Raw genomic sequence first — 13,921 nt, 5'->3', positions numbered from 1 at the left:
TCCTAACTTTTATCTCTTGCCCACCCCACTGTTACTTTAAAACCCGAGAAAAAATTTCTACTCACTCACTCACTAAATAATAAATCAGACATGAGTTGATTGAAGTACGTCCATTATTTATATTATTTTTTTTCGACTAAAACTAAGCCGAAAAAAGGTATAGACTAACCCTCTTCCTCAATGTATTGTATCGTATTTGAACCCTCACGTAAATGTATGTAGTATATTACACTACATATATTGTATTTTAGGTTTAGTTGTCGCACACGTATGAACCGCACGAACGTTAACCGTCAACTGCGAGGGTCGACGATTCATTGCTCACCGGTCCTACGCCCCCACTGACGTCTACTTCAATTCTATACGACAACAACAACATCAACAACAACAACAACAACAACAATATCACAGCGATACCAATAAATAGGCCCGTCCAGTCCCAGTCTCCAGTGCACTGAATGACTCGATACTTGAATAAAAAATAACAAAGAGGTAAAAATATAAAATGAAGTACCCAGACAGAAAAAGAGTAATTAAACTCTCGACATCCTCGAAAAAAATTCATTGTTAACAAAGTAATCAATAAATAAATTGAATAAATTCATAAGGTACTTAGCGTAATTAAATTACATGTACAAATATTTTTGATTCGTCCCCAGTCGAGCTCGAGGGTACGAGAAAAAGAAAAAAATTCCGAGGGAAGTAGAGGACTGGGTCTGAGAGACGTGATAGCGGGAGGATTATCTCAAGTGGATTACCCTTCTGCATATAAGCAGATACACGGGGGATTTTTTTCCAGCACTAGTAGAGCGGGCGAATGTTTTCCGCAACTTCAATCCACGATTATTACGAATTAGTCGGCGACAATTGTAATTTGTAGTAAAATTAAATCCACGATGGGTAGATTCGCCCGACAAAGTTACAATTGTAATGCTGATAGTTATTATTATTATTATTATTATTATTGTTATTAGAGATATTGATTCGATTGAATGACCTGGCGTGACCCGACTGTATAACTCAGAGCCCAACTTGGAATTGTTGGTAATCTTGGTCTTGTTCGTGCTAAACGAGTTTACCTCTTGTTACTTGTACGAGTACTCGGTCTAGTCTCATATATATATAGAGATGTAGGTGTATATATGTATATATGTTGCTCTAATGTATTATCCTATCCGTGAGCTTTCAACCTTTACTAATCGCAGAGCTGCTGCACGGTATTTTGTAACGCAAGCTCGAGCTTCGAGTTTTAACTCGAGCATAAGTTGTTTAAGCTTTTACTCAATCGTGTAGAAAAAAAGGTTTGGTCATTTAATCGTTTAATTTGTTTAGCCATTAGACGACTGGAACTTTTTGTTCCGTTTGCCCTGAGGTAAAAACGCGAGTAAAAAAATATGTACAATAAATAGAAGATAAAATAGAAAATTTTTATTGATCAATTTGGATCTGGCAGAGTTTAGAGAAATAAAAGTACTGGGTATCTGATGGACATTCATGTTAACATTTATGGACGGGCAGTTGGTAGAACGGGAATTCCGGAGTAAAATTCACGGGTAGAAAAAAAAAGAATAGGGGAAATACAAAAGGGGGTCATATGAGAATATCATATCTCTGTACAAACACTGCTGGTATTTGGCAAGTTGTTTAAGTATAATAATAATAATAAAATAATTTAGTTTTAAAATAAAATGAGCGGTGGAAAAATATATTGAAGTGAAATGAATGAGGATATTGATGAAGAGAACTCCAACTAATTAAACGTCAAGACTTTTAAGTGAGTCTGGTTAGTTGAAAAAGATGGTAAAAAAAAAATAAGACTTGAAAGTTTGAAAGGCTGCGATTGCGAGTGATCGGAAGGATTCGATCCGCACAATAATATCTTGATTCGCGCATTCACGCGGACGGATTCAAGAAGCGTTTCGACGCTAATGAGCAATCGGATTTAATACATTGTTGAATGTCACTCGATCAATGAAATGTTTTATGTACTCGACATTCTGTCGCACAGTAATAGGCTGATGCTATAGACGGTATATACCAGCCTAGAGCTTGAAAGCAGGTGATTTTATGTCTGATAATTACTTAGTAGGTGGCTGTTTTTTTTTTAATGGGCGAACCCTTTCGCAGCTGTTGGGACTTAACAGCTGACGGGTTCATGATTTCTGGTGGAGAGAATAAAGACGTTGGGGAACGAGGATAGGCAGAATGTAGATGTACAATAAACCCAAACAGACAATCTACTATTGTTTTTTTTTTGTTGTAAGGCTTGATGATGTGTGTGAAGTGAAACGGAAATAATCGCTCGGAGGTATTACTTGGGATTAAAAGCATTCTTAACGAGGGGTGCTGATGAAATCGATACAAAAAATACGAATGTTCTTTTAAGCCGAATTTATAAAGACTAATATTCCTGTACTTGTATTTTTAACTTCTCTTCAATCGGTTTTATTGGAAATTTAAATAAAAAAAATTGCGCGACTTGAGACAATTTTTTTTTTGTCTGGAAAATCTTCTGAGTACTTTTCATTTTTTAAATAAAGTCTGGGTTTGGACGAATGTTGAGTCGAGTTGCGCATGAGTTTAAATATTTTGCGAACTAAGTAATTGAGTTAAAAAAAATTTCTATGGCTATTGATAAAATTTATTTGAACTTACGGGTGATTAAATTTGGAGATCAATTTGCCAAGTAGTTTTTAAACTAAACTTTTTGAAACGGATTCTTAATTTTTGCTGAGTAATTTAAAAATAATTACGGCGATTGATTTAAAAATGAAATCAACTCGATCTTTAATCTTTAAAAACTTTTTTTATCCGCAAGTTTTATTTAATTCAATTTATTAGTTTGAGAAATTGTTGAGGAAAAAATAAAATTAATCGTCTTCTCGGCAGGAAACGCTGGGGCTGGCAGATTTGATCGATAATCTCATTTTTTTTTTTATGGTACTTAAAAAAAATAAATAAAATCACGCTAATGGATTTTATGTAAATGTTTAAACTTGAAAGAAATAAACTAGTAAAGTAGAATTACTTAGATCAGTAGATGAAAGGACCTGAAGCGAGTAATTTAAGAAAATTTATATGTACTCGAGTTTATTTTATCCATGGGTGAAAAGCCGGTCCTTAAAATGAATAGAAATAGAAAGAACTGAAGGAAATAAATAAAATTAAAACAGTCTCGATTACAAACCTTATGGTGAGACGGATGCCCCGTGTGATGAGAACCGTGATTACCAGAGGGAATAGCTGCCAGGTCCTCGATCGTGAGCTCGGCCAGGGCGTCGTTTCCGCCACTGCAACCTCCTAAAAGTCCGACTGTAATTCCGCCGACTCCATCACACCCGATTGTTGATCCATCTCGTGTTATATTTGACGTCGGATGCCGGCTATTCTTTTGCACCCTCCTCGTGCTCACAAGTTCTTTAACCCCCGATAACTCCCGTCTCGAGCTGCTCACGTACCTGGAATTAGATTTATAAAACAGTTACAACCCACTTTCAGATGACAAACAAGATACACACTCGCCAATTAATGTTTTAAGCTCGTTAACATTCAACCACGTGTCGCTGCTAATTTATTTTAGTTTCGCAACCGACATTCTCATTTTCTTTAGTAAGGTAACAGATCCAGTACCGGATCACTCGTGTATTTGAATATCTATATTTACTAAATACACATATACAAATATATGGAGGGATCAGGTATTAGTTCTCTGTTCATGTACTAGTTTCCTGATCAGGTACTAGTTCTCTGATCGTGTATTAATTTTCTAATCAGATACTAGGTCTTTGATCGGGTACTAGTTCTCTGATCGTAGACTAATTTTCTGATCGGATACTAGGTCTTTGATCAGGTATGAGTTCCCTGTTCAAGTACTAGTTCCCTGTTCAAGTACTAGTTTCCTGATCGGGCACTAGTTCTCTGATGGTATACGAAATTTCTGATCGGATACTAGGTCTTTGATCAGGTATTAGTTCCCTGTTCATGTACTAGTTTCCTGATCAGGTACTAATTCTCTGAATGATACTGAAATTAGCAGCCAATAAAAAATTTTCAAATTTTGTTTTCGACGATTTAATTTAAAAAAAAAGAAAAACTAAAAATATGCACATGTAGAAAATTAAAAAAAATGCAGGTGCAATTTTTTCAAGAATTTTTTTTTGTAATTTGTCGTTTAAAAAAGAATTCAAAAATTATTAGACGTCAGCTAACTTCAGTATCATACTAATTTTCTGATCGGATACTAGGTCTTTGATCAGGTATTAGTTCCCTGTTCATGTACTAGTTTCCTGATCAGGTACTAATTCTCTGATCGTGTACTAATTTTTTGATCAGATACTAGATCTTGGATTGGGTACTAGCTCACTGATCGGGTACTAGTTCATTGATCGGGTACTAATTCTTTGATCGAGTACTAGGTCTTTTACTTTTATAAATTAATCTAGATTTTTACCAGGCTAAAAAAAAAAACAGAGGACATAAGACAAGAAATAGAAGAAAAGTAACAATTGGATTAATTTAACGTGGAGTAAGTCAAGGTGTTGATATGTCGATTTGAATGATTATAATGTCTTTCATAAAAGCTAATATATATAAATGCCCGAAGCGTTGGGTAATGCCAATTTGCAACGGCGATGGCTTTTATGTTTGGACTTACCACTGTCAGCAATTCAAAAGCCAGGGGAGCACTGGGGTGACTATAATTTCTTTCTTTCTCAGGTCTCTTTCTTCTCGCTCCGGGACACTCTCACAAAGAAATTAAATTTTACTACTATAATTTATAAACCCACCCGATTACTAAAATCAAATAATTCAAAACTTTTATATAAATAATCATATTTTTGACTTTGTGCTTTATTCATAACTCTCCCTCGATTGTATTTAACCCCCTCTAATAATAAGTATTTGAAATTTAAAATTTTATTCACCCGGCAATCAACTCATACTTTTTAATGACCGACTCTCAGATTTATCAACTGATTCATTGTCTCACCCAAAGCTCAGCTCTTGTTCCAACATTTGAATGTACAAAATTTTATTTTTATTATTGTAGATTCAACTGAGATACTTTTCCATTGCCCCAACACTCTACCCCGTGTATTATTTTACAATCGATTTAAGTATAGCTTACAAAGCCTGGGTTTAATGTCAAAATAAATAAAAATCCATAGATAAATTTTATTTCCCTTAAAATAACAACAGTAATATAAAATAAAATAAAATACCTTTGACGTCTTGACTTTTAATTTAAAATTTAAAAACACACTATGCCTCGCCTAATAATTTATCAGCATCACTAGCCACTAAAGTGTCAACACAACCGTGAAAGCATGAAACTAGATACAGACAACCACCTGATAAGTCGCTCAGTTGTCACGAGCAATAGTACAGAGATCTTTAAATTAGCAAGCGGCAATTTACATTAAATGTAAATCGGTAATAAGGGTAGAAGTGAAATTGTAACACGAGTAAAGATGGGTAGTAGTAAAGCTCGAGCTCGTCTGGCTGTCAGACACAACCTTCCACCCTGATAGTCTATTTGATCCTGACGCGCCCCCACTGTCAGCAACACAAAACCACCCCTAACTCGGTCTTACATTTTTTTCTACCCTATACCCTCTACCTCTACCCTCCCCTCCACCCTCTAGCTCTAGCTCTACTACGGCATTCTACAACTACCCAACTACCGAGACTGAGCCGCGAGATCGCAGCACCGGAAGTGCCCGTGGCATTGATCGTCCTCAAACCCTATATATATTTTCACATTCACGCAAGCGTACAAAAATGAATATAAACTACCGTTAAATCATCCCTTGTATACAAAATCCTCATTCTGGCGTCATCTATCGTTTTGTTCGGTCAACTAAAAGGATAAATATCCTTTTAACTTTATACCTGCCGATTTCATCCTTTCATAAATTTTTTTTTTTATTATTAATTTTCCAAAACCACTGACACTCAAATTTCAGAGGTTTTTTTATATAAGGAAAAAATGAAGTAAATTTTTATTTGTCATAAGATTTTAAAAGCGATGAATAATTTATAAAAAATAAAATATTACAATAGCTCGTTACTGGAATAAAATAATAAATAATTCATAGACAAACTGACACTGACTGATGGGAATAAATAAACTCTGTTATCAGTAGGCAAACTACAGCTCATTCGTATAACGTCATGCTGCGTCTTGTGTCCCGATCTATGTCTATCTGTCTTTCTTTGTGTCTTCGTCTATGTCTGTGTCTATGTCTGCCAGTATCTGATAGCGCTGCTGCTGGTACTGGGAGCTGGTAGACGTTTTCACACAAGCGAACCCGAAAGTAAAACGTTAGAGTAGGAATGATAGTTATAGTTGAGGTAGGAATTGTAGAATAGGCAGCGGGAACCCAAGTTATTGAGAATTCTGAGGACAATAGATGATACTTGACAAAGCAGAACTCAGTTATATTCCATTTCTCTGGCTCCTCTCGATTGTTATCGCGACAAACGACTAAGAACGGGTTTGATAGACTCGACACACGATAAAAAGTAAACTAGATAGATAGATATATATATATATATAACAAGAGCTTAAAATTTATGAATGATAAATCTATACAGCATCAACTTTGATCTCTGGATTTCTCTATCGACTGAAATTTTATTTTTATTTTTGAATCGATTAGTTGAATTTGCCTGAGGGCACGGGGTTCAATGCTCGCAGGGTTCAAATCTCTATGTTGGGTATCGAGGCAGGGACCAAATACCAAACCGAGATATCGAGGGTTTTTGGCTTAGGGGTTTAGGAGAAGGGAACGATCGCTGGCTCCGCCAGTATATTGAATTTCCGTAAACTGAGTCGAGTTACCGTTAGCTGTGTCGTGCACACACGGATTGATGATACACGACGTGTTTAGGTCGATCGAGTTAAGAACAATCTGAGGAGCATTTCAGCCCAAGAGTCTTCGGTTTTGTTTGAACCGATGGGAAAACAATGCTCCGGGCACTGAAGTTAAGATTGACTTGAGTATAACTTTCTCGGGTACTTGGAGCAAGTTCTCGATGACAAAAAAAATTGCAACGTTGATCAATAGCGGAAAGGTCTCGGCTCTGGGGAATTAAGCCGGGATGCAGATCGCAGTAATAGAGGATGACAAAATAAAATAAAATAAAGGAACAGGAAATAAATAATTGAGTGATACGGTGAGGAATTTATCCAGGTCTTGTAACTGATAATTAATTAAGCGTCACCGTGTGGTGCATGTGCGCTCGGTTTACTTGATTTTATCGAATTAATCCGAGCCAACGAAGCCCGACAGTCCTGAGTAATTCGCTAGTGTACCGTAGAATTGTATGTAGAGAAAGTTGAGTGGGGTTCAGAGTGTAGAGGATGTGTAAAATACTTGTACAGTAACACCGCTGAGTTACAGACCGAGTTTTCTGCACATGTGGCAAAATTAGCATCGGAAATTTTGTATAATTAAAGGCCGTTAGTATGTATCACGTTGTAGTAAATTTTATTGGTGTGGGTAAAGTAATGTAAGTATTGTGGCGAAATGGCTCTACATTGTGTTAAAGTATAGAGTTAAATAGAAGAGACAGTATTTTATGCCAGGCCACGAGACGAATGCCAGAGGACACGAAGTTGAAGTAAAGTACAAGAATAAGAGTAAGAATAAGAATTAGAATGAGAACAAGAAGAAGGGAAAGAAAAATAAAAGGAAGAAAGGGAGAAGTTTGATGATTTATGTCACACGACATAATTATACGTCTGTGACATTTCAATAGACGTGAGTAAGACATTTTATTATAAATATCACGATAATTAATTGTGATATTTGTTTTTTTTTTTTGAAATTTAAGTAATGGGTTACTTGGTAAATTGAATATTTTTAGAAAGGAGTTAACGAGAGTTGGTATTGAAAATAAAATAAAATAATGAAAGGGAAATTAGACAATTGGTTGTTTGTATTTATGTCAGTGGAGTGTTTGGTAGAGAGATTTCGTATGAAAAGATTTTCCGTGGGTGGATTTTATTGAATAAAAAGTAATGGATTGAATCGAATTACCGTGAGACCTGGGGTAAATAATTTTTTGGTGATACGGCAAAAGAGGAAAAATAAAAATAACAAGAGATTGAGGTAACTTTATCTCGGGACTTTACTGCCTGAGGAAGGATAAATTATTGGGTAGGATTCTCATCAAGCATGACAAAAGATCCGCTTACCTATCATGATCGTGACCATAAGACGGATTGATCCTCCGAGAATATAGAGATGCGCCACCTTCAGACATATAACCATCGCATAAATCCGATACCGTACTACGACTGGTGATATTCATTCCCCCTCTGAGGATTTCCCCATCGCTCAAGTATCCCGACGCAATGTCAATGTCGGAATAATCTTGGGCGACATGGTGATGAGAGGACGAGTGCAGGATTGTGTACTGACGACCAGTCGTGCGGCTGGGAAGTGTTTGGAGACACCGAGCACCTGGTGTGTACCCGCGCAGCAACGGCTGCATCGGTTTCACAGTCATTTCCGTGTCGTCATCTGCTACATTGCCACCGCAGCTATCCGATAACACCTACAATGTAAATATTGTTTGTTATTACGCTTGTGTAGATACCAGTGTCTGTCTACAAGACACCCAACCCGTAGTCTCGGGTGTAATAAAAAAAAATTCAACTTACCGGTTTGCTCACCTTCTCTATTTGCTCGAACGTGGTATCGATTTTCCTGTTAGGAATTGTTTTAATCTCACTTCCGCTCTCGCTGCTCGGTCGATAGATAACACTGCTATCACTGGAATTACTCTGTCCTGTGCTGTTGGAGTTGCTGTGCGAGCTCTCGGACATGAGGTCTGATATGCTTGGCATGGGAGACACCATCGCGACGGTGTTTGGATCCAGTTTACGATGCAGTGAGTCCGCTTTTAATTTCATCGCAGCTGGTATTGTTGGCATAGACGGTTCTTTCGGTGGCTTTGTCGTGCCTTTAACTAAAGCCATCGGCTTGGGAATACTCGAGCCCGGGCTGAGACCCGGAGCTGTTTGTCCAGGTGGATTTGGCCCGGGAAACGGACTCACGTTGCTGCCAGACTTATGTGGGCTCAGTATTTCTTGGTGGCCGACTGGACTGCCCGTTTTTTCGCTGATATGAACTTTGGCGGTGATTGGATTGGAAGACTCGTCGTTATTTATGTCCATGTCATCGCACTTGTCGCTGATATGATTGTTTTCAATTGATGATTGTTTACAAATATCTATAGTCTCTAGATCAGTCTTTTTGTTGCTTAAGTCAGTGTCTAAATTATTATCAATTCTCTGTATCTCCATTATTTTGTCATCAGTTAGGTTTGCGTTCGCCTGGTTCATGCTGAGTGTCTTGTCGAGTGAACTCTCGTGGATCGGAGAGCTGCCGAGACTGGGAGATCTGATCAGTCCATTGCATGTCGTAAATGTTTTCCCAGTTATCACATCTTTATTTAAACCGTTAAGTGGAACTTTGAGACTCGGCGAGTGTATCTTTGGGTCAGTTATCTTGCTCGGTAGCTCCATTTTCGGCCTCTGTATTGACTTTTGCTCTACTTTATTAACTATTTTAGTTTCTTGTATTGTCGGCTTCTGGTGCCCCGGCGGGATTAACGCGGAATTGAATTTCTGCGTCCCCAATTGCTGTTGCTTCAACGGTTCCAAGTTATTCGGGCGTTTGTCTGCTGTAATTTTATTTGCATTGATATTCGCAATCTTAATGCTCGACTTGGCATCTTCTATAGGCGGATATGTTAATTTCTCGGCACCTTTCCGTACGATTTTAGTCTGCGCTTTAGTTTGATCTTTTCGCCCCGACTTGGGACTCGACTGCTTGGTGGACTGTTTCGACTGGAGTTTAGACTTGAGGGTCTTGGTCTTCGGCGACTCGGCTAAATTCTTGCTCTGGTCGCACAGCGAGGTCGAGCTGTCCGAGTGCTCGGAACGCGCCGAAGAAAATCCTGACGAACTGGACGTACGCTTGGACACTCCCGATGACGTTTTTCCTTTGTCCTGGTTCTTGTCTTTGTTATTAAATAATTTGAATTTGTCCAACACTGAGTTCTTGTTCTGCTGCACCGGAGCTGGTGCCGGTGGTGCAGCGTACGGCGAAGACTGCGGCGCTCTCAGAACTCCACTAGGTCGACCAACTGTTGATGTTCTCGGGCTGTTTTTAATTTAAAAAATAAATTGCATTAGTTCATTAATATTTTTTTTTTATGTAATTTAATTAGTAATTAAAAAACTGTTTGTATTTACCTGGGTGTCGTAGCCGTGGGCTGTCGGTTTGTATTTTGCGTTCGCGGTTGTGGAATGAAGGACAATCCTTGCGGTGGCTGTTGACTCGGGCTCGTACTACGCGAACTACTGGCACTTGCGATCCCACCATTACCGTGTTTTAATCCACCTGTAATTACAATAATTAATTAATTATAAATGAAACCAGCTAATCAAGTTTTACATCAAGATTCGAGTTTCATTTTAAATTTTTATTTTTTTACCCACTTAATTATGATAATTTTAACTAAAAAATTTTTTTACTGCTTCTAAAATAAACAAGAAACATTTTTCGTAAACTAAAATATTTATGGCCACTAAAAAAAAATTACTACATACCAAATAAAGTAAAAAAACTAAATTCGAAAAAATAAAATATTTAAATTTTAATGGCCAATTTAAATTCACAATTTTTTTTTTTTTTTTTTTTTTAATTAAAAATTACCGAAAAAAATTTATAAATCAGTGTAATGAATATTGAATAAAATAATGAACTGAGATCGTGAGACAGTAGACAAGTTTTTAAAAATAAATATATGTCGAAAATAAATTGTCGAGGTCTGAAGTTGGATATAACATATATTATAATACACTCCATAGTACAATGTACATATAATAGCAAAAGTAATAGTAATAGTGTAAGTGTAGCCTGAGAAACTGGTTAGTTATCGCGTAGGAGCTATGGCGCGAATACTAAACCCATAACACAACACATTTACACTACGAACTACATCGGCGTAGCCATACGCTAATGTAATGTAAGCCACATAAACTTTTCTTGAGCTATATCCAACTAAGGCCAAAAGGTCATGAGAGACTGAAAATTATTTGAGTCTCAATACAAGGCAGGACATCAAATTCATTTTGTTTAAACATCTGGCAGTCGTCATGTCTCCGCGTCATACTTTGCATATTTAATTTAAATTATCAGCAATTAATAATAACATATGTATATATATTATATATAAATATAAATTTCATTGTTGGATATTAAGAGCGGCCTTAAGTCTCACCCACGTCGCGAAATTTGATCTGATTTTAGTCTTAGACTTATTTAAACTGGATATGTTTTGAAATTTTTATGGAAATTTTGAGCTGTTTTTGATTTAAAGACGAGCAAAAACAGACAGAAAAACCAAATTTTGAGTAATTTTTAGGTAAAAAAGAGTAAAAAATAAAACCAAAGGAATCAGTTTTTATTCTTTTCGTATTTGTTTTGTTTTTGGTCCAGGTTTACTCTAAATTGCAGGGTAAATTTTATCAAAAATTTCTCTCCGTGTAAAAATTTGATTTTAGTCGGGATAAAAATAAGAGAAAGTAAAATATTTTGAGAAAAAAGTCGGATTTTTATCTATAGGCGACCGAAATTAGACTAAAAATTATTGAAAATTGAAAATAGTCTACTACACTGTAAAAAATTTTCGGAGTGAAGAACTTCGAAGGAGAGTTTATTTTAATATTATAAATCTAAATCGGAGTAAATGCGGATTTAAATAAAATTCAGATCACTCCGAAATCACTCCGTTGGAAAAAACTCCTTTTTTACTCCTTTTCATATGCGAAGTGATTTTTTTTTCTTCGGAACTCCGAGTAACGAAGTGAATTTGAATTGAAATAAAACCCGTATTTACTATGATACTGAAGCTAGCAGACGTCTGACAGCTTTTGAATTTTTTTAAAAACGATTGACTATTAAAAAAAAATATTTTGAAAAATTGCACTTATAGTTTATTAAATTTTCTACATGTGTATATTTTAGTTTATTTTTTTTTGTAATTTATTTGTTGAAAAAAAAATCTGAAAATTTGTAACTGTCTGTTAACTTCATGATCGTTATTCAATCCCACTTTTTCAGAGTAAAAAATTAGTACGGAAAAAAACCCGATCAAATTTCACATGTTAATTAAATACAAAATAGAGTAAAACCCACATGGAAAAAGTATATATTCGGGCAAATCGGAATATATGCCGCATATATGCGGTATATATTCAGATTTGCCCGAATATATACGGATATATCATTTTTCCGTGTGGGAATTGAAAAGAATTCGTTAAAATTTCAATTTTATTAAACAGATAAAATTTTTCGACCCGGACAAGTCAAGAAAATATTTATCTGTCATTGGATTTATATTGACTTGATAAAACGATTGACTTGTACGGCTCATTAAGCAAATACAGTCGCCGACTGTGCAATATACATGCATATATTTAAATCCATAGCATTTTATAAAGTCTATTATGTATCCATAGAGTACTTAGGTCCGAGTGTAACTGCCCGTAGGCTAAACCGCTTACTAAAGTGCTCTAGCTGATCTCTGGTTATTTTATTGGTACAAAGCCTAATAAACAAGTGCCGTACTTGTCTACTGTTTTTTACCGCTGATATTTATTTTAGCATTATAAATGCACCGTATAGTCTACTGCAATATATAAATTGTAATAAACAGCGTGCTGTTGCAGTAAATAATATATTCTCTCCAGAGAATTGCACTGATTAATCTCATTCGCCTACGTCCTATGTCCCGGTTAACCGCTTCCTCTCTAAAAATTTACGAAAAAATCTTTCAATTTAAATCGTAAAACTTTATTCTGTATTTGTTCTGTTACTGAGTTCTGTTTGTTAAAAATATAAATTACGGTGATTTGATTTATTGGATTGTAAAATATTTTTATGGAAGCAAATTATAGAGCCGTGGTAATGAGAGTAAATCGATTGCAAATCACACGTAATAAAAATATCGTAAATATCCTTGTTAAAAAATAAGTGCACATATATTTGTATATATATCCAGCCTGTTGAGATTAATGACCAGGAAATTACACCCGATAATTATATTACCGCAATGCGTTAAGACATAACTCAATGAGAAAGAAACAAAGAACATTGACGGGAACAAATAAACAAAAATACTAAGAAATTGTGTTTTTTTTTTTTTTTTGTTAATTCATCAAAATTAATTAAAATGCGTGCCACGTAGTACGCGACACGACATTGGCATTGCTTCATCACTTTATACCATTTTCTTCGGCTCAACGCAATTTACTTACTATCGTTTTTTTTTTTTTTTATTATTAAGTAATTTAACAATAAAATTATTCAATATATTTTTATTCAGCACATAAATATGTCACGAGTTATATTATTTTTCTATTTTTTTTCAATACTTAAAATGAGTCACGCCGATATCACTTTACAAAGGAGCTGTATGTCGTTGATAAAATTCGAGGAATGTCTTGTATGTCAAGGGGAGTAAAGAAAGTAAACGGTACCGAAATAAAATGAAATAAAAAAAATACGAATCTTTAAAACGTGACTGAGCATAGGGCGCGATTCTTGTCACGAGGGATGATTCACCGGCGGAGTAATTGAATTATTAATTTCTCGTTATAAATTTAATCTAAATCTAAATCATCACTTTACCTAAGCTCTATTCTTCCCATAAATCACGCATATTTAAAGAAAAACTCGATAAATCACACTCGGTAAATTGGCGCGAATTTTTGTATTTTTTGAATTTAAAAAAAAATCTGATTGATAGCGCGAAAAAATCGCGCTGACATACACTATCAATACGGCAATGAATGCTTTCACCGACTGTGGAGTTGATTCGTCGTGGCCAGCTTGCAATG

At 35.7% G+C, this 13,921-nt stretch overlaps 1 protein-coding gene across 8 annotated transcripts in view; it reads right to left on the bottom strand.

The window, feature by feature from the left end:
* The window catches only part of LOC130668172 (protein sickie), a 105,397-nt gene that overhangs the window by 27,200 nt on the left and 64,276 nt on the right, over positions 1-13,921 (bottom strand). For 7 of the 8 annotated variants that reach the window (XM_057470326.1, XM_057470321.1, XM_057470324.1 and 4 more), the window contains 4 exons: positions 10,271-10,418; positions 8,672-10,178; positions 8,204-8,565; positions 3,188-3,458 (listed from right to left, as the gene is read on the bottom strand). In XM_057470326.1, coding sequence (XP_057326309.1) covers positions 3,188-3,458; positions 8,204-8,565; positions 8,672-10,178; positions 10,271-10,418 — 2,288 coding nt within the window. The remainder of the gene's footprint in view (positions 1-3,187; positions 3,459-8,203; positions 8,566-8,671; positions 10,179-10,270; positions 10,419-13,921) is intronic. The other variant, XM_057470322.1, reaches the window with a different exon arrangement.

The sequence above is a fragment of the Microplitis mediator genome, chromosome 5, assembly GCF_029852145.1.
Source record: "Microplitis mediator isolate UGA2020A chromosome 5, iyMicMedi2.1, whole genome shotgun sequence".
NCBI classification, from domain to species: domain Eukaryota; kingdom Metazoa; phylum Arthropoda; class Insecta; order Hymenoptera; family Braconidae; genus Microplitis; species Microplitis mediator.
Note: the sequence above shows the minus strand (reverse complement) of the source record. Positions and strands in the feature narration are given on the sequence as shown.